At 55.7% G+C, this 20,266-nt stretch overlaps 1 protein-coding gene across 7 annotated transcripts in view; it reads left to right on the forward strand.

The window, feature by feature from the left end:
* Positions 1-20,266, forward strand: part of cacna1ab (calcium channel, voltage-dependent, P/Q type, alpha 1A subunit, b) — a 130,487-nt gene that overhangs the window by 57,441 nt on the left and 52,780 nt on the right. For 6 of the 7 annotated variants that reach the window (XM_069195653.1, XM_069195657.1, XM_069195656.1 and 3 more), the window contains exons 8-25: positions 1,971-2,086; positions 2,310-2,366; positions 2,986-3,078; positions 3,396-3,602; positions 4,206-4,318; positions 4,518-4,630; positions 4,832-4,963; positions 5,082-5,154; positions 5,239-5,356; positions 5,808-5,875; positions 7,272-7,378; positions 7,483-7,615; positions 8,011-8,711; positions 8,806-9,236; positions 9,572-9,716; positions 14,442-14,571; positions 14,725-14,784; positions 15,305-15,411. In XM_069195653.1, the coding sequence (XP_069051754.1) occupies positions 1,971-2,086; positions 2,310-2,366; positions 2,986-3,078; positions 3,396-3,602; positions 4,206-4,318; positions 4,518-4,630; positions 4,832-4,963; positions 5,082-5,154; positions 5,239-5,356; positions 5,808-5,875; positions 7,272-7,378; positions 7,483-7,615; positions 8,011-8,711; positions 8,806-9,236; positions 9,572-9,716; positions 14,442-14,571; positions 14,725-14,784; positions 15,305-15,411 (2,904 nt within the window). The remainder of the gene's footprint in view (positions 1-1,970; positions 2,087-2,309; positions 2,367-2,985; positions 3,079-3,395; positions 3,603-4,205; positions 4,319-4,517; positions 4,631-4,831; positions 4,964-5,081; positions 5,155-5,238; positions 5,357-5,807; positions 5,876-7,271; positions 7,379-7,482; positions 7,616-8,010; positions 8,712-8,805; positions 9,237-9,571; positions 9,717-14,441; positions 14,572-14,724; positions 14,785-15,304; positions 15,412-20,266) is intronic. The other variant, XM_069195655.1, reaches the window with a different exon arrangement.

A 20,266-nucleotide genomic window follows, 5' to 3' on the forward strand; every position in this document is an offset into this window, starting at 1 on the left:
TGATCAGACTGTGTGTTTGTGTACAGTACTTCTCTGTGTGCTGCTCAGACTGTGTGTACAGTACTCCTCTGTGTGCTGCTCAGACTGTGTGTACAGTACTCCTCTGTGTGCTGATCAGACTGTGTGTGTGTACAGTACTCCTCTGTGTGCTGATCAGACTGTGTGTACAGTACTCCTCTGTGTGCTGATCAGACTGTGTGTGTGTACAGTACTCCTCTGTGTGCTGATCAGACTGTGTGTGTGTACAGTACTCCTCTGTGTGCTGCTCAGACTGTGTGTGTGTGTGTACAGTACTCCTCTGTGTGCTGCTCAGACTGTGTGTGTACAGTACTCATCTGTGTGCTGATCAGACTGTGTGTACAGTACTCCTCTGTGTGCTGATCAGACTGTGTGTGTGTACAGTACTCCTCTGTGTGCTGATCAGACTGTGTGTACAGTACTCCTCTGTGTGCTGCTCAGACTGTGTGTGTACAGTACTCCTCTGTGTGCTGCTCAGACTGTGTGTGTACAGTACTCCTCTGTGTGCTGCTAAGACTGTGTGTGTGTACAGTACTCCTCTGTGTGCTGATCAGACTGTGTGTACAGTACTCCTCTGTGTGCTGATCAGACTGTGTGTGTGTACAGTACTCCTCTGTGTGCTGATCAGACTGTGTGTACAGTACTCCTCTGTGTGCTGCTCAGACTGTGTGTGTACAGTACTCCTCTGTGTGCTGCTCAGACTGTGTGTGTACAGTACTCCTCTGTGTGCTGCTCAGACTGTGTGTGTGTGTACAGTACTCCTCTGTGTGCTGCTCAGACTGTGTGTGTGTACAGTACTCCTCTGTGTGCTGCTCAGACTGTGTGTGTGTACAGTACTCCTCTGTGTGCTGTTCAGACTGTGTGTGTACAGTACTCCTCTGTGTGCTGATCAGACTGTGTGTGTACAGTACTCCTCTGTGTGCTGCTAAGACTGTGTGTGTGTACAGTACTCCTCTGTGTGCTGATCAGACTGTGTGTACAGTACTCCTCTGTGTGCTGCTCAGACTGTGTGTGTACAGTACTCCTCTGTGTGCTGCTCAGACTGTGTGTGTGTGTACAGTACTCCTCTGTGTGCTGCTCAGACTGTGTGTACAGTACTCCTCTGTGTGCTGCTCAGACTGTGTGTGTACAGTACTCCTCTGTGTGCTGCTCAGACTGTGTGTGTGTGTACAGTACTCCTCTGTGTGCTGCTCAGACTGTGTGTAAAGTACTCCTCTGTGTGCTGCTCAGACTGTGTGTGTACAGTACTCCTCTGTGTCCTGCTCAGACTGTGTGTACAGTACTCCTCTGTGTGCTGCTCAGACTGTGTGTGTACAGTACTCCTCTGTGTGCTGCTCAGACTGTGTGTGTGTACAGTACTCCTCTGTGTGCTGATCAGACTGTGTGTACAGTACTCCTCTATGTGCTGCTCAGACTGTGTGTATAGTACTCTTCTGTGTGCTGATCAGACTGTGTGTGTGTGTACAGTACTCCTCTGTGTGCTGCTCAGACTGTGTGTGTGTACAATACTCCTCTGTTTGCTGCTCAGACTGTGTGTGTGTACAGTACTCCTCTATGTGCTGCTCAGACTGTGTGTACAGTACTCCTCTGTGTGCTGCTCAGACTGTGTGTGTGTACAGTACTCCTCTGTGTGCTGATCAGACTGTGTGTACAGTACTCCTCTGTGTGCTGCTCAGACTGTGTGTACAGTACTCCTCTGTGTGCTGCTCAGACTGTGTGTGTACAGTACTCCTCTGTGTGCTGATCAGACTGTGTGTACAGTACTCCTCTGTGTGCTGCTCAGACTGTGTGTGTACAGTACTCCTCTGTGTGCTGATCAGACTGTGTGTACAGTACTCCTCTGTGTGCTGCTCAGACTGTGTGTGTACAGTACTCCTCTGTGTGCTGATCAGACTGTGTGTGTGTACAGTACTCCTCTGTGTGCTGATCAGACTGTGTGTGTGTTCTGACAGGGAGTTTGCCAAGGAGAGGGAGCGGGTGGAGAACCGCAGTGAGTTCCTCAAGCTGAGAAGGCAGCAGCAGATTGAGAGGGAGCTGAATGGCTACTTGGAGTGGATCTGTAAAGCAGGTACGGAGTACTTACATACACTAATATACACACAGCCACACACACACATATATATACACACTATATATACAGATATGGAGTGGATCGGCAAAGCAGGTTCAAAGCTGTGACACACAAAAAGAAATTCACACCCCCATACACATACTGTATATACATAAACAGACACAGCCGTATTCTCGTCCAGAACGCCTCTATTTGATTTAACCCCTTTCATTCTGTTTAGAAGAAGTGATCCTGGCGGAGGATGAGAATGATTCGGACGACCGGATGCCCTTCGATGGTATTTGTGCCCTGTGTTTCGGCCCGTGCTTGCTCGCCGGGGCACGGCAGTGATATATATACACACGCCTGTATATATGGATCCACCTGCTCATCTGCTATCTCTCTGAACCTTCTGCTGACACGTGTGATGAGGGAAGGGGTATCTCTGACACACAGCTACTCTTGTGTGTGTGTGGGGGGGGGGGTTGGGTGGTATTGGGCTTTCTCACACCAGGGCACGGATCAGAATCAACAGAATCCAGAGATGAGTGGCTGCTGCTTCTCTGTCTGTCTGTCTCTTATTCCTCCTCCCATTTGCTTCATGGAGGAAGAAGGCCTCCAGCTTTAGCTCACAGCTTCTGCTCTCCCTGACTGTGTGTGAGTGTGTGAGTGTGCACAGTTTATGTGTGTGTGAGAATGCGTGTGCACAGTGCACGTGTCAGAGTATGTGCGAGGGAGAGTGTGCATGCACAGTGCATGTGTGTGTGAGAGCATGAGAGTGAGAATGCATGTGCACAGTGCACAAGTGTGAGAGTGAGAATGCATGTGCACAGTGCACGAGTATGTGTGAGTGACTGAGAATGCATGTGCATTGTGCATGAGTGTGTGTGCGCCTCACTGTCCCTGTGCCACCCCAGGATCCCGGAGGAGAGCCACCATTAAGAAGAGTAAGACGGACCTGTTGAATCCAGAGGAGGGCGAGGACCACCTGGGGGACATCGCCTCTGTGGGTGAGCGATGGGGGGGGGCCCACAAACCAGCTCTAAACTGACCCCCACAGCTACCATTCCAGCCCCAGACCTGACCCAGCCCACCACCAGTCCCTGCTCCAGTGTGCCTGGGTCATCAGATGATCGTACTAAGACTGGCCTGTAGTTGCCTCCAATGTATTGGTGCCCAGGGATGCCCTGATGCAGTCTTGCACTGAACTGGTCATAAATAAAGCAACACAGCACACAGTGCACAGTGCAGGGGCCACTATCACAGTGTGCATCCTGAACCCTTCAATGTGCACCATAAGACTAAACCCATCTTCCTTCTGCCCCAGGCTCGCCCTTCGCCCGTGCCAGTATAAAGAGCGCTAAGCTGGAGGGCTCTTCGTTTCACAAGAGGGAGCGTCGGCTACGTTTCTTCATCCGCCACATTGTCAAGACTCAGGCCTTCTACTGGACTGTGCTCAGCCTGGTGGCTCTCAACACGCTATGTGTGGCCATCGTGCACTACAACCAGTCTAAGCTGCTGTCCGACTTCCTCTGTGAGTCCAACTGACTCTCCCCGATCTCTACCCTGTGTTTATGATTGGAACTCTAGACCCTTTGCTCCTGATCAGTAATCTCTACATCAGAAACTATACTTTTCACCCCTGATCTGTAAACCCCACAACTGATCGAGACCTCTCACCCCTGATCTGTAAACCCCACAACTAATCTAGACCCCTCAGCCTGAACTATAAACTCCACAACTGATCTAGAACCTGTACCCCTGATCTGTAAACTCCACATTTGACCTTGAACTTGCACCCCTGACCAGTAACCTCAAGAACTGATCTAGAAACTTTCAACACTCATCTGGAAACTCCAACTCTGATCTAGAAGTTTCACCCCTGACCTGCAAACTCTACAAGTGATCTAGACCCCTCACCCCAATCTGTGAACTCCAAAACTGATCTAGAACTCTCACCCATGATCTGTGAACTCCACAAGCGATCTAGCCCCCTCACCCCAATCTGTGAACACCACAACTGATCTAGAACCCTTGTCCCTGATTTGTAAACTCAACAGCTGATCTAGAACCCTCACTGTTGGCCTAGTACGTCTTCTCAGCTCTGATGAGTTCTCTCTCCTCACCCTGTCTCCAGACTTTGCGGAGTTCATTTTCCTGGGACTCTTCATGTCAGAGATGTTTATAAAGATGTATGGTCTGGGGACCAGGCCTTACTTCCACTCATCGTTCAACTGCTTTGACTGTGCGGTGAGTTACAAACGCACACACACATACTCTGACACACAGCACTGCGCTTTCACAGCCACACAAAAGTAGTAATGAAGACTGTTTTTCATTGGTAGCTGATGGGTGAGTGCTTTACTGTGTTCCATTGGTGTCCTGTGGATTGTGTGTCCCTGTGGTGCGGAGGACTGATGGATGAGTGTTTTGCTGTAACATGTTCCAGGTCATCGTTGGCAGCATTTTTGAGGTGATCTGGGCCGTGGTGAAGCCAGGGACCTCCTTTGGGATCAGTGTCTTACGAGCTCTCAGGTTATTAAGGATCTTCAAAGTCACCAAGTGAGTCTGTTGGCTGTTCTGAATGTCTACCTTGCATAACTGTACCTGTTAGCTCTGGACATTACTCTTTCTTTCATGCCCTCTATGTCCACTGACCACCACTCTCTCTCCCAGTGACCTCTGTCCAGTGACCACCACTCTCTCTCCCAGTGACCTCTGTCCACTGACCACCACTGTCTCCCACTTCCACCCTCTGTCCAGGTACTGGGCCTCCCTGAGGAACCTGGTGGTGTCTCTGCTCAACTCCATGAAGTCCATCATCAGCCTGCTGTTCCTGCTCTTCCTCTTCATCGTCGTCTTCGCCCTGCTGGGCATGCAGCTCTTCGGGGGGCAGTGAGTACCCCGTCTTTGTCTCTCTCCGTACCTGTGCCCCGCCTCCCCTGCACCCACACTGTCCTCCAGCCTCTCCCTCTCTCTTATCCCGTCTCTCGCTCTGTTTTCCACGGCTCAGGTTCAATTTTGACACCGGCACACCTCCAACCAACTTTGACACCTTTCCTGCAGCAATAATGACAGTGTTCCAGGTAAGGGGGAGGTGGGCGGAGTGGAGGGGTGTGTGTGTCACGGACTCTGCCCAGAGTGATGCCGCTGTATGTCTCTGTGCACAGATCCTGACGGGAGAGGACTGGAATGCTGTGATGTACGACGGGATTGAGTCTCAGGGCGGAGTGAACTCAGGAATGGTCTTCTCCATCTACTTCATCGTGCTCACACTCTTTGGAAACTGTATCCTGACAGCACGGTCCTCGAGCGCACAAGACACACACAGTTAAACACTCTGTTTCATATACACACTCACAACACAATCCCCTGAACACAACACACACACAGTAAAACACACTGATGGACACTCTCAGTAAAGCATAGCGATGCACACTCTCAGTAAAACAAAATGATGCACATACACAGTTAAACACACTACTGCACGCACAGTCAAGTAAAACACTTGGATGCACACTCTCAGTAAAACACTGTGAGGCAGACTCTCAGTAAAACACAGTGATGCAAACTCACACTCACAGTAAAACACACTGATTGAGACACACAGTAAAACACACTGATTCACACACTTACACACACTCAGACACACTAGTGACACTGCCTAGTTGTAGGATAGGTTTTTAAAACGGCATGAGACTCAGGTGCTATGTCTGTTGACTTTGACCCCTGACCTCAGACACCCTGCTCAATGTGTTCCTGGCCATCGCCGTCGACAACCTGGCCAATGCACAGGAGCTCACTAAGGTACAGCGCAGCTTCGCTCCATTAGGAAGCTGTGAAGAACTGCATTACAATTATGTAGATAGAGCCTGTTCTGGTAAGATTAGAGCATTGGGCTCTAAAAACTTCCTCGAGTCAGCTTAAATTTCACACAGTGGAAGCAAACAGTGCAAGGACTGCACCTGCAACAACCACAACTTTTCTGAGAAAAGGGTCAGAATTCACAACGCAAAAGAACGAAGCAGCTCATCGGTTGCTATTTGCGATGTGACCTGTAGAGGGCGGTGCTGTAGCACAGTGTTGGTGACCCTGGTTTATAAGCTGGTAAGGTGGAGAGCAAGGTCACATGATCAGGAATGAGATTTTAATGCTGGATGAGTTTTGAGGGGTTGATGCTTTCCTGGCAGTTGTATTCTGTATTCTTCCTCATCCTGGTGCAGTTCAGCCCCACAAGCTCACAGAAACAAACTACAACTCACGTTCCTCAATGACTGAAGGACAGGAAATAGGAGTAGTAACACCAATTTAGGCATTAAGACCTGAAGCAGAGATGAACCAGCAGACCTTGTGCCTCCCTGGGACCAGGAGTATAGATCACTTATTCAAATAATCAATCACCGAGTACTGGATCAAATAGTCATGGGAGGTCATCAGGGGAATCGATCACTGAAAACTGGATCAAATGGTCATGGGAGCTCAGCAAGTGAATCGATCACTGAATACTGGATTGAATGATCATGGGAGATCAGCAGATGAATCGATCACTGAATACTGGATCGAATGATCATGTGAGATCAGCAGATGAATCGATCATTGAATACTGGATCAAACGGTCATGGGAGCTCAGCAAGTGAATCGATCACTGAATACTGGATCAGATGGTCATGGGAGCTCAGCAAGTGAATCAATCACTGAATACTGAATTGAATAGTCATGGGATCTCAGCAAGTAAGTCGATCACTGAATACTGGATTGAATGATCATGGGAGATCAGCAGATGAATCAATCACTGAATACTGGATCGAATGATCATGTGAGATCAGCAGATGAATCGATCATTGAATACTGGATCAAACGGTCATGGGAGCTCAGCAAGTGAATCGATCACTGAATACTGGATCAGATGGTCATGGGAGCTCAGCAAGTGAATCAATCACTGAATACTGAATTGAATAGTCATGGGATCTCAGCAAGTAAGTCGATCACTGAATACTGGATTGAATGTTTGTGGGAGCTCAGCAAGTGAATCGATCACTGAATACTGGATTAAGTGGTCAATGGAGCTCAGCAGGTGAAATAGTTCAGTTTGAGGGAGGAGGTACTGTGTCCTGTATACTGTACCCTGGAGGAGAAAAGGGGCTGACTGATGCTGGGAGTCACTGTAAAGCACAGTATTGTCTCTCTCTCCCTCTCTGACCAGGATGAGCAGGAGGAGGAGGAGGCGACCAATCAGAAGATCGCTCTCCAGAAAGCCAAGGAGGTGGCAGAGGTCAGCCCCCTGTCTGCGGCAAACCTGTCCATTGCAGCGTAAGTGTCCCACAGTGCCTCTGCTTCTCTACGGCACGTCCCCCAGCTTTCTGCAGCACGTCCCCCCCTTTCTCACCTGCTGCCTGACTGTCTGCCCTGTGCAGGAAGGAACAGCAGAAGAACCAGAAAGGGGTGAAGTCAGTGTGGGAGCAGCGCACCAGTGAGATCCGCCGGCAGAACCTGATGGCGAGTCGGGAGGCGCTATATAACGAGCTCGACCCCGAAGACCGCTGGAAGGTGAGGGCACTCCTTTTCTCCTCCCCCAACAGTGTGACTCTTCCTCCCCTGTCTTCCCCCTGCAGGTGTGACTCTTCCTCCCCTCTCCTCCCCCTGCGGGTGTGACTCTTCCTCTCCTCTCCTCCCCCTGCAGGTGTGACTCTTCCTCTTCTCTCCTCCCCCTGCAGGTGTGACTCTTCCTCCCCTCTCCTCCCCCTGCAGGTGTGACTCTTCCTCCCCTCTCCTCCCCCTGCAGGTGTGACTCTTCCTCCCCCTGCAGGTGTGACTCTTCCTCTCCTCTCCTCCCCCTGCGGGTGTGACTCTTCCTCCCCTCTCCTCCCCCTGCAGGTGTGACTCTTCCTCTCCTCTCCTCCCCCTGCGGGTGTGACTCTTCCTCTCCTCTCCTCCCCCTGCAGGTGTCGTACTCTCGGCACATCCGGCCAGACATGAAGACCCACCTGGACCGGCCGCTGGTCGTGGACCCCCAGGAGAACCGGAACAACAACACCAACAAGACCCGGCCCAGTGACACCAGCTCGGAGCAGCGGCTCAGCCAGCAGCGGGCCGAGGAGTTCCTGCGCAAGCAGGCGCGCTTCCACGAGCGGGGCGGGGGCGGGGGCGGCGGGGGCGGGGGGGGCATGCCGGGCCGGCCGTACGAGCGCGCCGACTCCGCGGAGACTCGGAGGCTGGGCGGCCGCAGCAGCAGCAAGGAGCACGACCCCGGGCCCCCCCACCCCCAAAACCACATGCACCCCGACTGCCCCGAACCCTCCCCCGGGGAGAGAACCCGGGACCCCCATCGCCGGCACCAGCACAGGGTCCCCGCCGGCCGGGGAAAGGAGGGGCGTAGCATGTCTCCCCGCGGGGAGGGGGGCGCCCCCGAGCCCCGCCGGCCCCGCCCGCACCGCCGCGCCCCCGAGGACGAGGACGGAGGGGGCGGGGGCCGCGGGGGCCGGCACAGAGGGGGAGCAGGGAGGGGGCAGGACGGAGGGGGCGGCGACTGCGAGCAGCCGGACCTGGCCGAGAGGAGGAGGCGCCATCGCCACGGCGCCCAGTCCACCATGGACAGCGACGGCCGCCGGGACGGGGAGAGGGATCGCCGGCACCGGAGGAGGAAGTGAGTGACCGGGGAGGAGGGGGGCGCCACACGCCTGCCGGCTGCCCGCGGTGCTCTGACCGTGTCCCTCTGTCTCTCTCTGTCCCCCTCTCAGGGAGGGGCTGGGCAACGGGCCGGCGTCCGGCCCCAGCCTGTCCACCACGCGGCCCATCCAGCGGCAGGACAGCCAGCACAGCGAGCACATCGACAACATGAAGAACAGCCAGCTGGCCACGCAGCCCCCCGCCGCCCGCAACCACGCCAACCACAGCCCCTCCGCCGTGCCCAGCCCCGCCAAGCCCGCCAACCACGCCAACCCACCCCCCTGCTCCGCCCTGCCCAACACCCACAACGCCCTCAACCGCAAGACGCCCAACAGCCCGCAGCCCCCGGCCGGCAGCCCGGGCAAGACGCCCGAGAGCAGCCTGATCCTCACCAACCCCCCCTCCACGCCCAGCGGCGCGCCCAAGAGCAGCGCCAAGAAGCCGGAGCACACGGCGGTGAACATGCCGCCTGTCTTCCCCAGCGAGAACGCCACGCTGCAGGGTGAGGGAGCCTCTGTTACTCTTTAACGGGAGTGCCAGCTCTTGGTCGTGTCCTGTACCCACCCGGCTCGTCAGATGCCAACCGGATATGGCCGGCTGGCAATGACCTATGACCTTTGACCTCTGCGCTGCTGGCTGGCTCCTCTGTTGAAACCCTAACCCCAATCCTGTCAGCGCCCGTCTTCGGGCCACAGTGCCCCGTTCTGTGGGCCTCGGCCGCTGACCCAGGCTGCGTGTGGGTCTCCGAAAGGCTAATCAGTGTGCCTTTTCTCTCTCTCTGCCTTTCTCTGCTTTTTTCCTCTTCTACCTGCCCCCTGTGTTGCTCTCCTTGTGCAGAGAATAAGAATGCCAACACGGAGCCCCTCCCGAAGAAGGAGGAGGAGAAGAAGGAGGAGGAAGAGGACGATGAGAAAGGAGGGGAAGATGGACCCAAGCCCATGCCACCTTACAGCTCCATGTTCATCCTGTCCACCACCAACCCGTGAGTCAGTGTCGTGTCAGGTAGGGGTGGGCGGTGCCTGTTGGCAGTGTCAGGTAGTGGTGGGAGGTGCCTCTTAAACAGTGTCAGGTAGTGGTGGGAGGTGCCTGGGCAGTGTCAGCAGTGGGCTGAGCCTGTTGGCAGTGTCAGTAACCAGTCGGCGGGGCCTGTTGGCAGTGTCAGTTACCAGTAGGGTGGGCCTGTTGGCAGTGTCAGCAGTGGGCGATGCCTGTTGGCAGTGTCAGCAGTGGGCGGTGCCTGTAGGCAGTGTCAGCAGTGGGCGGTGCCTGTAGGCAGTGTCAGCAGTGGGCGGGGCCTGTTGGCAGTGTCAGTTACCAGTGGGCGGTGCCTGTAGGCAGTGTCAGCAGTGGGCGATGCCTGTAGGCAGTGTCAGCAGTGGGCGGTGCCTGTAGGCAGTGTCAGCAGTGGGCGGTGCCTGTTGGCAGTGTCAGCAGTGGGCGATGCCTGTTGGCAGTGTCAGTTAACGGTGGGCGGTGCCTGTTGGCAGTGTCAGCAGTGGGCGGTGCCTGTAGGCAGTGTCAGCAGTGGGCGGTGCCTGTAGGCAGTGTCAGCAGTGGGCGATGCCTGTAGGCAGTGTCAGCAGTGGGCGGGGCCTGTTGGCAGTGTCAGTTACCAGTAGGGTGGGCCTGTTGGCAGTGTCAGCAGTGGGCGATGCCTGTTGGCAGTGTCAGGAGTGGGCGATGCCTGTAGGCAGTGTCAGCAGTGGGCGGTGCCTGTAGGCAGTGTCAGCAGTGGGCGGTGCCTGTTGGCAGTGTCAGCAGTGGGCGGTGCCTGTAGGCAGTGTCAGCAGTGGGCGGGGCCTGTTGGCAGTGTCAGTTACCAGTGGGCGGTGCCTGTAGGCAGTGTCAGCAGTGGGCGATGCCTGTAGGCAGTGTCAGCAGTGGGCGGTGCCTGTAGGCAGTGTCAGCAGTGGGCGGTGCCTGTTGGCAGTGTCAGCAGTGGGCGATGCCTGTTGGCAGTGTCAGTTAACGGTGGGTGGTGCCTGTTGGCAGTGTCAGCAGTGGGCGGTGCCTGTAGGCAGTGTCAGCAGTGGGCGGTGCCTGTAGGCAGTGTCAGCAGTGGGCGATGCCTGTAGGCAGTGTCAGCAGTGGGCGGTGCCTGTTGGCAGTGTCAGTTAACGGTGGGCGATGCCTGTAGGCAGTGTCAGCAGTGGGCGGTGCCTGTAGGCAGTGTCAGCAGTGGGCGGTGCCTGTTGGCAGTGTCAGTTAACGGTGGGCGATGCCTGTAGGCAGTGTCAGCAGTGGGCGATACCTGTAGGCATTGTCAGTTAACGGTGAGCGATGCCTGTAGGCAGTGTCAGCAGTGGGCGGTGCCTGTAGGCAGTGTCAGCAGTGGGCGATGTCTGTAGGCAGTGTCAGCAGTGGGCGGTGCCTGTAGGCAGTGTCAGCAGTGGGCGGTGCCTGTAGGCAGTGTCAGCAGTGGGCGGTGCCTGTTGGCAGTGTCAGCAGTGGGCGGTGCCTGTTGGCAGTGTCAGTTAACGGTGGGAGATGCCTGTAGGCAGTGTCAGCAGTGGGCGGTGCCTGTTGGCAGTGTCAGTTAACGGTGGGAGATGCCTGTAGGCAGTGTCAGCAGTGGGCGGTGCCTGTTGGCAGTGTCAGCAGTGGGCGGTGCCTGTTGGCAGTGTCAGCAGTGGGCGGTGCCTGTAGGCAGTGTCAGCAGTGGGCGGTGCATGTAGGCAGTGTCAGTTAACGGTGGGAGATGCCTGTAGGCAGTGTCAGCAGTGGGCGGTGCCTGTAGGCAGTGTCAGTTAACGGTGGGCGGGGCCTGTAGGCAGTGTCAGCAGTGGGCGGTGCCTGTAGGCAGTGTCAGTTAATGGTGGGCGATGCCTGTAGGCAGTGTCAGCAGTGGGCGGTGCCTGTAGGCAGTGTCAGCAGTGGGCGGTGCCTGTTGGCAGTGTCAGTTAACGGTGGGCGGTGCCTGTTGGCAGTGTCAGCAGTGGGCGGGGCCTGTTGGCAGTGTCAGCAGTGGGCGATGCCTGTAGGCAGTGTCAGCAGTGGGCGGTGCCTGTTGGCAGTGTCAGTTAACGGTGGGCGATGCCTGTAGGCAGTGTCAGCAGTGGGCGGTGCCTGTAGGCAGTGTCAGCAGTGGGCGGTGCCTGTAGGCAGTGTCAGCAGTGGGCGGTGCCTGTTGGCAGTGTCAGTTAACGGTGGGCGATGCCTGTAGGCAGTGTCAGCAGTGGGCGATACCTGTAGGCAGTGTCAGTTAACGGTGAGCGATGCCTGTAGGCAGTGTCAGCAGTGGGCGGTGCCTGTAGGCAGTGTCAGCAGTGGGCGATGCCTGTAGGCAGTGTCAGCAGTGGGCGGTGCCTGTAGGCAGTGTCAGCAGTTGGCGGTGCCTGTTGGCAGTGTCAGCAGTGGGCGGTGCCTGTAGGCAGTGTCAGCAGTTGGCGGTGCCTGTTGGCAGTGTCAGCAGTGGGCGGTGCCTGTAGGCAGTGTCAGCAGTGGGCGGTGCCTGTAGGCAGTGTCAGCAGTGGGCGGTGCCTGTTGGCAGTCTCAGCAGTGGGCGGTGCCTGTAGGCAGTGTCAGCAGTGGGCGGTGCCTGTTGGCAGTGTCAGCAGTGGGCGGTGCCTGTTGGCAGTGTCAGTTAACGGTGGGAGATGCCTGTAGGCAGTGTCAGCAGTGGGCGGTGCCTGTTGGCAGTGTCAGTTAACGGTGGGAGATGCCTGTAGGCAGTGTCAGCAGTGGGCGGTGCCTGTTGGCAGTGTCAGCAGTGGGCGGTGCCTGTTGGCAGTGTCAGCAGTGGGCGGTGCCTGTAGGCAGTGTCAGCAGTGGGCGGTGCATGTAGGCAGTGTCAGTTAACTGTGGGAGATGCCTGTAGGCAGTGTCAGCAGTGGGCGGTGCATGTAGGCAGTGTCAGTTAACGGTGGGCGGGGCCTGTAGGCAGTGTCAGCAGTGGGCGGTGCCTGTAGGCAGTGTCAGTTAATGGTGGGCGATGCCTGTAGGCAGTGTCAGCAGTGGGCGGTGCCTGTAGGCAGTGTCAGCAGTGGGCGGTGCCTGTTGGCAGTGTCAGCAGTGGGCGGTGCCTGTAGGCAGTGTCAGCAGTGGGCGGTGCCTGTTGGCAGTGTCAGCAGTGGGCGATGCCTGTTGGCAGTGTCAGTTAACGGTGGGCGGTGCCTGTTGGCAGTGTCAGCAGTGGGCGGTGCCTGTAGGCAGTGTCAGCAGTGGGCGGTGCCTGTTGGCAGTGTCAGTTAACGGTGGGCGGTGCCTGTTGGCAGTGTCAGCAGTGGGCGGTGCCTGTAGGCAGTGTCAGCAGTGGGCGGGGCCTGTTGGCAGTGTCAGTTACCAGTGGGCGGTGCCTGTAGGCAGTGTCAGCAGTGGGCGGGGCCTGTTGGCAGTGTCAGTTACCAGTGGGCGGTGCCTGTAGGCAGTGTCAGCAGTGGGCGGTGCCTGTAGGCAGTGTCAGTTAACGGTGGGCGATGCCTGTAGGCAGTGTCAGCAGTGGGCGATGCCTGTAGGCAGTGTCAGCAGTGGGCGGTGCCTGTTGGCAGTGTCAGTTAACGGTGGGCGATGCCTGTAGGCAGTGTCAGCAGTGGGCGGTGCCTGTAGGCAGTGTCAGCAGTGGGCGATGCCTGTAGGCAGTGTCAGTTAACGGTGGGCGATGCCTGTAGGCAGTGTCAGCAGTGGGCGGTGCCTGTAGGCAGTGTCAGCAGTGGGCGGTGCCTGTAGGCAGTGTCAGCAGTGGGCGATGCCTGTAGGCAGTGTCAGTTAACGGTGGGCGATGCCTGTAGGCAGTGTCAGCAGTGGGCGGTGCCTGTAGGCAGTGTCAGCAGTGGGCGGTGCCTGTAGGCAGTGTCAGCAGTGGGCGGTGCCTGTTGGCAGTGTCAGTTAACGGTGGGCGATGCCTGTAGGCAGTGTCAGCAGTGGGCGATGCCTGTAGGCAGTGTCAGCAGTGGGCGGTGCCTGTAGGCAGTGTCAGCAGTGGGCGGTGCCTGTTGGCAGTGTCAGCAGTGGGCGATGCCTGTAGGCAGTGTCAGGTATAGGTGGGCGATGCCTGTAGGCAGTGTCAGCAGTGGGCGATGCCTGTAGGCAGTGTCAGTTAACGGTGGGCGATGCCTGTAGGCAGTGTCAGCAGTGGGCGGTGCCTGTTGGCAGTGTCAGTTAACGGTGGGCGATGCCTGTAGGCAGTGTCAGCAGTGGGCGGTGCCTGTAGGCAGTGTCAGGTATAGGTGGGCGATGCCTGTAGGCAGTGTCAGCAGTGGGCGGTGCCTGTTGGCAGTGTCAGTTAACGGTGGGCGATGCCTGTAGGCAGTGTCAGCAGTGGGCGGTGCCTGTAGGCAGTGTCAGGTATAGGTGGGCGATGCCTGTAGGCAGTGTCAGCAGTGGGCGATGCCTGTAGGCAGTGTCAGTTAACGGTGGGCGATGCCTGTAGGCAGTGTCAGCAGTGGGCGATGCCTGTAGGCAGTGTCAGCAGTGGGCGGTGCCTGTAGGCAGTGTCAGCAGTGGGCGGTGCCTGTAGGCAGTGTCAGCAGTGGGCGGTGCCTGTAGGCAGTGTCAGTTAATGGTGGGCGATGCCTGTAGGCAGTGTCAGCAGTGGGCGGTGCCTGTAGGCAGTGTCAGTTAACGGTGGGCGATGCCTGTAGGCAGTGTCAGCAGTGGGCGGTGCCTGTTGGCAGTGTCAGGTAACGGTGGGCGATGCCTGTAGGCAGTGTCAGTTAGTGGTGGGCGCTACCTATTTTAGCAGTCTGACAGACTGCTATGCTGTCTCCAGATTCCGGCGGGTCTGTCACTACATTGTGAACCTGCGCTACTTCGAGATGTGCATCCTCATCGTCATCGCCATGAGCAGCATCGCACTCGCTGCTGAGGATCCAGTCCAGCCCGACTCCCCACGCAACAATGTAAGTCCATCTGACTGTTCAGGGCTCAGTGTCCTCAGCTCTGCCTGTCTGCCTGTCTGTCTTCCTTTGCCCGTACACTGTCCTCTGTTCTGCCGTGTGTAATGTCTGTAAAGCTGGGGTTGTACCCTGAAGGTCTTTGTGTTTGGCCTGCAGGTTCTGCGGTATTTTGACTACGTCTTCACAGGAGTGTTCACTTTTGAGATGGTGATCAAGGTGAGGCACCCTCTCCTGGGCAAACATACACACAACATTTGACACAACAGCTTGTTCTTCAAGAAAGGCAGCTTTGTGTGGACAGTGGACAGTGTGGGCAGTGAGTAGTGTGGGCAGTGTGGACAGTGTGCAGTGTGGAAAATGTGCAGTGTGGACAGTGAGTAGTGTGAGAGAAATGTGGACAGTGTGAACAGCGAGTAGTGTGGACAGTGGACAGTGAGTAGTCTGGACAGTGCGCAGTGTGGAAAGTGAGTAATGTGGACAGTGAGTAGTCTGGACAGAGTGGGCAGTGAGTAGTGTGGACAGTGGACAGTGAGTAGTCTGGACAGTGCGCAGTGTGGACAGTGAGTAGTCTGGACAGAGTGGGCAGTGAGTAGTGTGGACAGAGTGGACTGTGAGTAGTTTGGACAGTGTGAGAGAAGTGTGGACAGTATGAACAGTGTGCAGTGTGGACAGAGAGACGTGTGGACAGGATGTGGGATACACTGGAGTCCAGCTGTAATGACGGTCTCTGTTTCAGATGGTTGACCTGGGCCTGGTTTTGCACCAGGGGGCATATTTCCGGGACCTGTGGAACATCCTGGACTTTATAGTGGTTAGTGGTGCCCTGGTGGCCTTCGCCTTCACGTAAGTGTCCCCTGAACCCCTCCTTCCTTCTCTGCTTGCCTGCTGACCCACACTGTCTCCCCCTGCTGGTCACATGCCACAGTGCAGCCTTGTCCCGCTGCCACCCTGGAGCCAGTGCTCCGTCCTCTCATCACTCAGTCTCACTTCCTGCCAGATTCTCTCATCCTTCATCCTCCAGCGGTCTGCACTGTCCCTCTGCACTGTCTCCTCTCTCTGTCCCTCTGCACTGTCTCCTCTCTCTCTGTCCCTCTGCACTGTCTCCTCTCTCTCTGTCCCTCTGCACTGTCTCCTCTCTCTGTCCCTCTGCACTGTCTCCTCTCCCTCTGTCCCTCTGCACTGTCTCCTCTCTCTGTCCCTCTGCACTGTCTCCTCTCTCTGTCCCTCTGCACTTTCTCCTCTCTCTCTGTCCCTCTGCACTGTCTCCTCTCCCTCTGTCCCTCTGCACTGTCTCCTCTCTCTGTCCCTCTGCACTGTCTCCTCTCCCTCTGTCCCTCTGCACTGTCTCCTCTCTCTGTCCCTCTGCACTGTCTCCTCTCCCTCTGTCCTTTTGCACTGTCTCCTCTCCCTCTGTCCCTCTGCACTGTCTCCTCTCTCTGTCCCTCTGCACTGTCTCCTCTCTCTGTCCCTCTGCACTGTCTCCTCTCCCTCTGTCCTTTTGCACTTTCTCCTCTCCCTCTGTCCTTTTGCACTGTCTCCTCTCTCTCTGTCCCTCTGCACTGTCTCCTCTCCCTCTGTCCTTTTGCACTTTCTCCTCTCCCTCTGTCCTTTTGCACTGTCTCCTCTCTCTCTGTCCCTCTGCACTGTCTCCTCTCTCTGTCCCTCTGCACTGTCTCCTCTCCCTCTGTCCTTTTGCACTGTCTCCTCTCTCTCTGTCCCTCTGCATTGTTTCCTCTCTCTGTCCCTCTTCACTGTCTCTTCTCTCTCTGTCCCTCTTCACTGTCTCCTCTCTTGGTCCCTCTTCTGTCAGTCTCTCCCTGTCTCTCTCACTCCTCTAACCCCTCTCCTCTCTCAGTCTCTCCCTGTCTCTCTCACTCCTCTAACCCCTCTCCTCTCTCAGTCTCTCCCTGTCTCTCTCACTCCTCTAACCCCTCTCCTCTCTCAGTCTCTCCCTGTCTCTCTCACTCCTCTAACCCCTCTCCTCTCTCAGTCTCTCCCTGTCTCTCTCACTCCTCTAACCCCTCTCCTCTCTCAGTCTCTCCCTGTCTCTCTCACTCCTCTAACCCCTCTCCTCTGGGCTCATGCACTCTCGTCCACCTGCCCTCTCTCACTCCATCCCTCATTCGGGATCCGGGGCAGTAGTCCGCGCCAATCCGCCCCAGACTCCCATCAGCATCCCCCCACCCCCCCCAGCTGTGAGCCGCCGCACCCTTCCGTGTGAGTGACGACCCCAGGCACCTGTAACCCTTTAGTGCCCAGGGCTGTTCTAGCTGTTCATGTCCGTCGGAGCAGCTGTGCGCGGGATCGAGGTATTTCACTTGTCCTTTCCTCTGCACGGCGGGAGCAGGGTGTGGGGGCGGGGCATAGCAGGTGGGGTGGGGCAGGGCATGGGGTGGGGCGGGGCGCGGGGTGGGGCATATCGCAGGGGCGGGGCGATTGGGAGGTAACAGGTGGAATGGTTTCTTGTGTGTGTGCTTCGCCCTGTATGTAGACAAATAGATCTCTCACCACCTATCAAAGATATATGATGTATATACAGCAGAATGGCCAGAGTGCATATATAAAGTATATATATACTGTGTGCCTATATACAGTCTGCTTCACCAGCGGCTACTGTACTGCTGATCGTCAGACATACTCTTAACGAGAAGCTGTTCATCAATACTGAGAGCTCCAGGGCTGTTTGTACAGAGGGCGGGCTTGTGAAGCAGGCTGCATATACCTTTCTCTGTATTTCTATATATGTTTGATAGGTCTGTCTCAGGGCTCCGCTGGGGGAGCGAGAATCGGAATCACTCCGCCCTGCATCGGCTCCGGCATGTTTTCCAGAGGGAAACCCCTCCCTTTCTCCCTCTCTCCCCCTTGGCCAGTCTCCTGGGGGTCAGAAATGTGCCACCTTAATGAGGGCAATAGGAAAAGGGGGAGAGAAAGGAAATCTCCGAGTGTAGGAACGTAGGCACGAGACAGCTGCCCCAGATCGGCAGGTGCCCCAGGGTGACAGCGGTGCCCCCTGCCTGTGAGCCTGGTACCTGCCTCCCCCCTCCTTCCCCTGTCTCCGTGCTGTATGTGGACTGGGATCTGCTGGCTGTACGTGCGTCTGTGTCCGTGTCGGGCCTGGGTTAGGGACTAACCACAGCAGCGTGTTCGGTCACAGCCCAGGCCACAGCGACCGCACAGGTGAGGCAGCCTGCATGTCCAGCCCGTGGGAGCCCAGGACCTCCCGAGAGCATCCGATAGACGAAGCATCAGGACAGTGACGCCAGGCTGCTGGCTCTGAACGCCAGCTGATTCGGTCTGACTTCGATATGAGAAATATGCTTGACAGGTGGACGGGCAGATACATACCTAATAGATGGGCGGTGTTATCTAGACTGACAGCAGCATTTCCACCTTGAGGCTGAGCAGGGCTCAGCAGGGCCAGCCCGGGTCTGGAGCTCTTTGGAAAATCAGCTTGCTGCTGTAAGTGGTGCTGGTGGACCAGTAGGTGGCCCTCATCCTGCTGGACCAGAACCCCTAAACCAGTGTCCCAGTACAGGGACTGGGGCCACGCAGCTGTGGAGCTTCCTTCAGAACCTCCTTTGGATTAGACATTAAACGGAGGCCGTGAGGTGACCATTAAAGGTCCCAGGGCACTGTTTGTCAGAGTCTGGTGTCGTGGCTAAACGCCATTCTTAGCCTCATCAGTCTGGCCCCTCTGCTGTCCCCTTTACCCAGCTGGTGCAGCAGTTTTTTCCTGGGAGGGACTGCACCTCAGTGGGGAGGGATGCGGGTGCCCTGCTCTAGGCCCGGTCCACCGAGATCCTTGTGAATGAAACGTGCTATTCACACGTTCGCCCCTCGAGTGCAGATGGAGGACCAGGGGCCCAGGGGGACAGGGGAGCTGGCCGGAGAGACGAGTCTGGACAGTAACAGGTTTGGTCCAAGGCCAATCGATTCGTCCCCAAGCTCAACCCACGAGAGCCACCTCCGTCTGGAGCTCAGCGGACCGTGCCAGGGCGCTGAGGAGCTGCCGAACAGTCGGATCCGATTCGCTGGTTGTTTGGATGTGGTTCTCTGCAAGCTGAAAGATGCATGAGTATTTCTGAATGGCTGGCCGAGCGCGCCTGCCTGCCTGCCTGCTCTGCAGGACTGAGCTGAGGCTGCGATTGTCATTCTAGGCTGGGGACAGAGAGCCCAGCAGCAGGGGACTGCCTTCCACACACAGGCCTGTCTCTCTTTCTCTCTGTCTCTCTCATGTCAATGTGTTTCCTCCCCTCCTCTCTCTCTCTCTCTCTCGCTGTCACTGACCCTCTCTCATCTGTCTCCGCCTGGTCACCCACACAGGAGCAGCACGCGGTAAAGTTCCTCTTTCTCTCTCTCTTGTCTCAATGCTGTCTGACAAACGATGGCCTGTCTCCCCCTCTGTTCCCTTTCCTGCTGTTAAGCTCTCTCTCTGTCTCTCTGGATCTCCTAATTTGTCTTTGGTTCAATTCTGATGTTTTGAGTCAGATGAGTCACAGTGAGAGCTTTTGCCACTGTATCTTCCAATATTTCTACCTGCTGTGGGTTTTTTTTCTCTTGGCTAAATCAACCAATCAATTAATTAATCAATTAATCCTTGGTTCTAACACAATTAGCTCTCCATCTGGAGCACTGCTAAAGTCTCATCAATAAATACCTCTAGCGGCAAAAACTTGGCAAACACAGGGTGCCTACATGTGTCACAGGCCATCTGTTTCATTTTTTTACTGTGACATGTTTTTTACCAGCCCATGTTTTAGAAGTAAGCAAAGAGCAATGGGCTCTGGATGTGTAGCTCTGACCATCGAAACCAGGAGCAACCAGCCAGAATCACAGCACAGGAAGTAGAATTATAGAGCAACCAAAGACGATCACACTACAGGAAGTAGACTTATAGAGCAACCAGAGAGAATCACACCACAGGAAGTAGAATTATAGGGCAACCAGAAAGAATCACACCACAGGAAGTAAGGTTTTGGACCCGCAATATCGAAGGAAGGCAGCAAGGCACCAGAGGAAACACTAGAGCACAGGAAGTAGAATTATAAAGCCACCAGAGAAAATCACACCACAGGAAGTAGAATTATAGAGCAACAAGGGAGTATCACACCACAGGAAGTAGAATTATAGAGCATAGAGAGAGAATCACACCACAGGAAGTAAAATTATAGAGCAATCAGAGAGAATCACACCACAGGAAGTAGAATTATAGAGCAATCGGAGAGAATCACACCAAAGGAAGTAGAATTATAGAGCAATCAGAGAGAATCACACCACAGGAAGTAAGGTCTAAAGCTGCAGCACAGGACGTGCTGTTATAGAGGTGTGAGAATGAAGGGAGAGCAGTGAAGACTGAGACCTCCCTTCTCAAAACAGTATAGTACTTTGTGAGTCATATGACGTAATTTATCCTATGGAAATGCCACCACAAGAGGTGACAAGATCTGATCTTGTTTTAGTCATGTGTGCAGCAATGAAGGGGTTAAAGTGTTGAGGGCATGGCTGTGTCTCCTTTCGAACCCCAAGCCCCAGTCTCCCCTCCCCGTGGAGCTCTATCTGGAGAGCAGAGTGCAGGGAGCTGCCTTCTCTCCACAGTAACAGTGGCTAACACTCTGGTCACGGGCTCTAGGGCTGACTGGTCTGTACCCATGCTGCCCTGCGAGAGGAGGGGTGATAGGAGACATAGCCAGCCCGAGGC

This window comes from Lepisosteus oculatus, chromosome 11, assembly GCF_040954835.1.
Source record: "Lepisosteus oculatus isolate fLepOcu1 chromosome 11, fLepOcu1.hap2, whole genome shotgun sequence".
Lineage (NCBI taxonomy): Eukaryota > Metazoa > Chordata > Actinopteri > Semionotiformes > Lepisosteidae > Lepisosteus > Lepisosteus oculatus.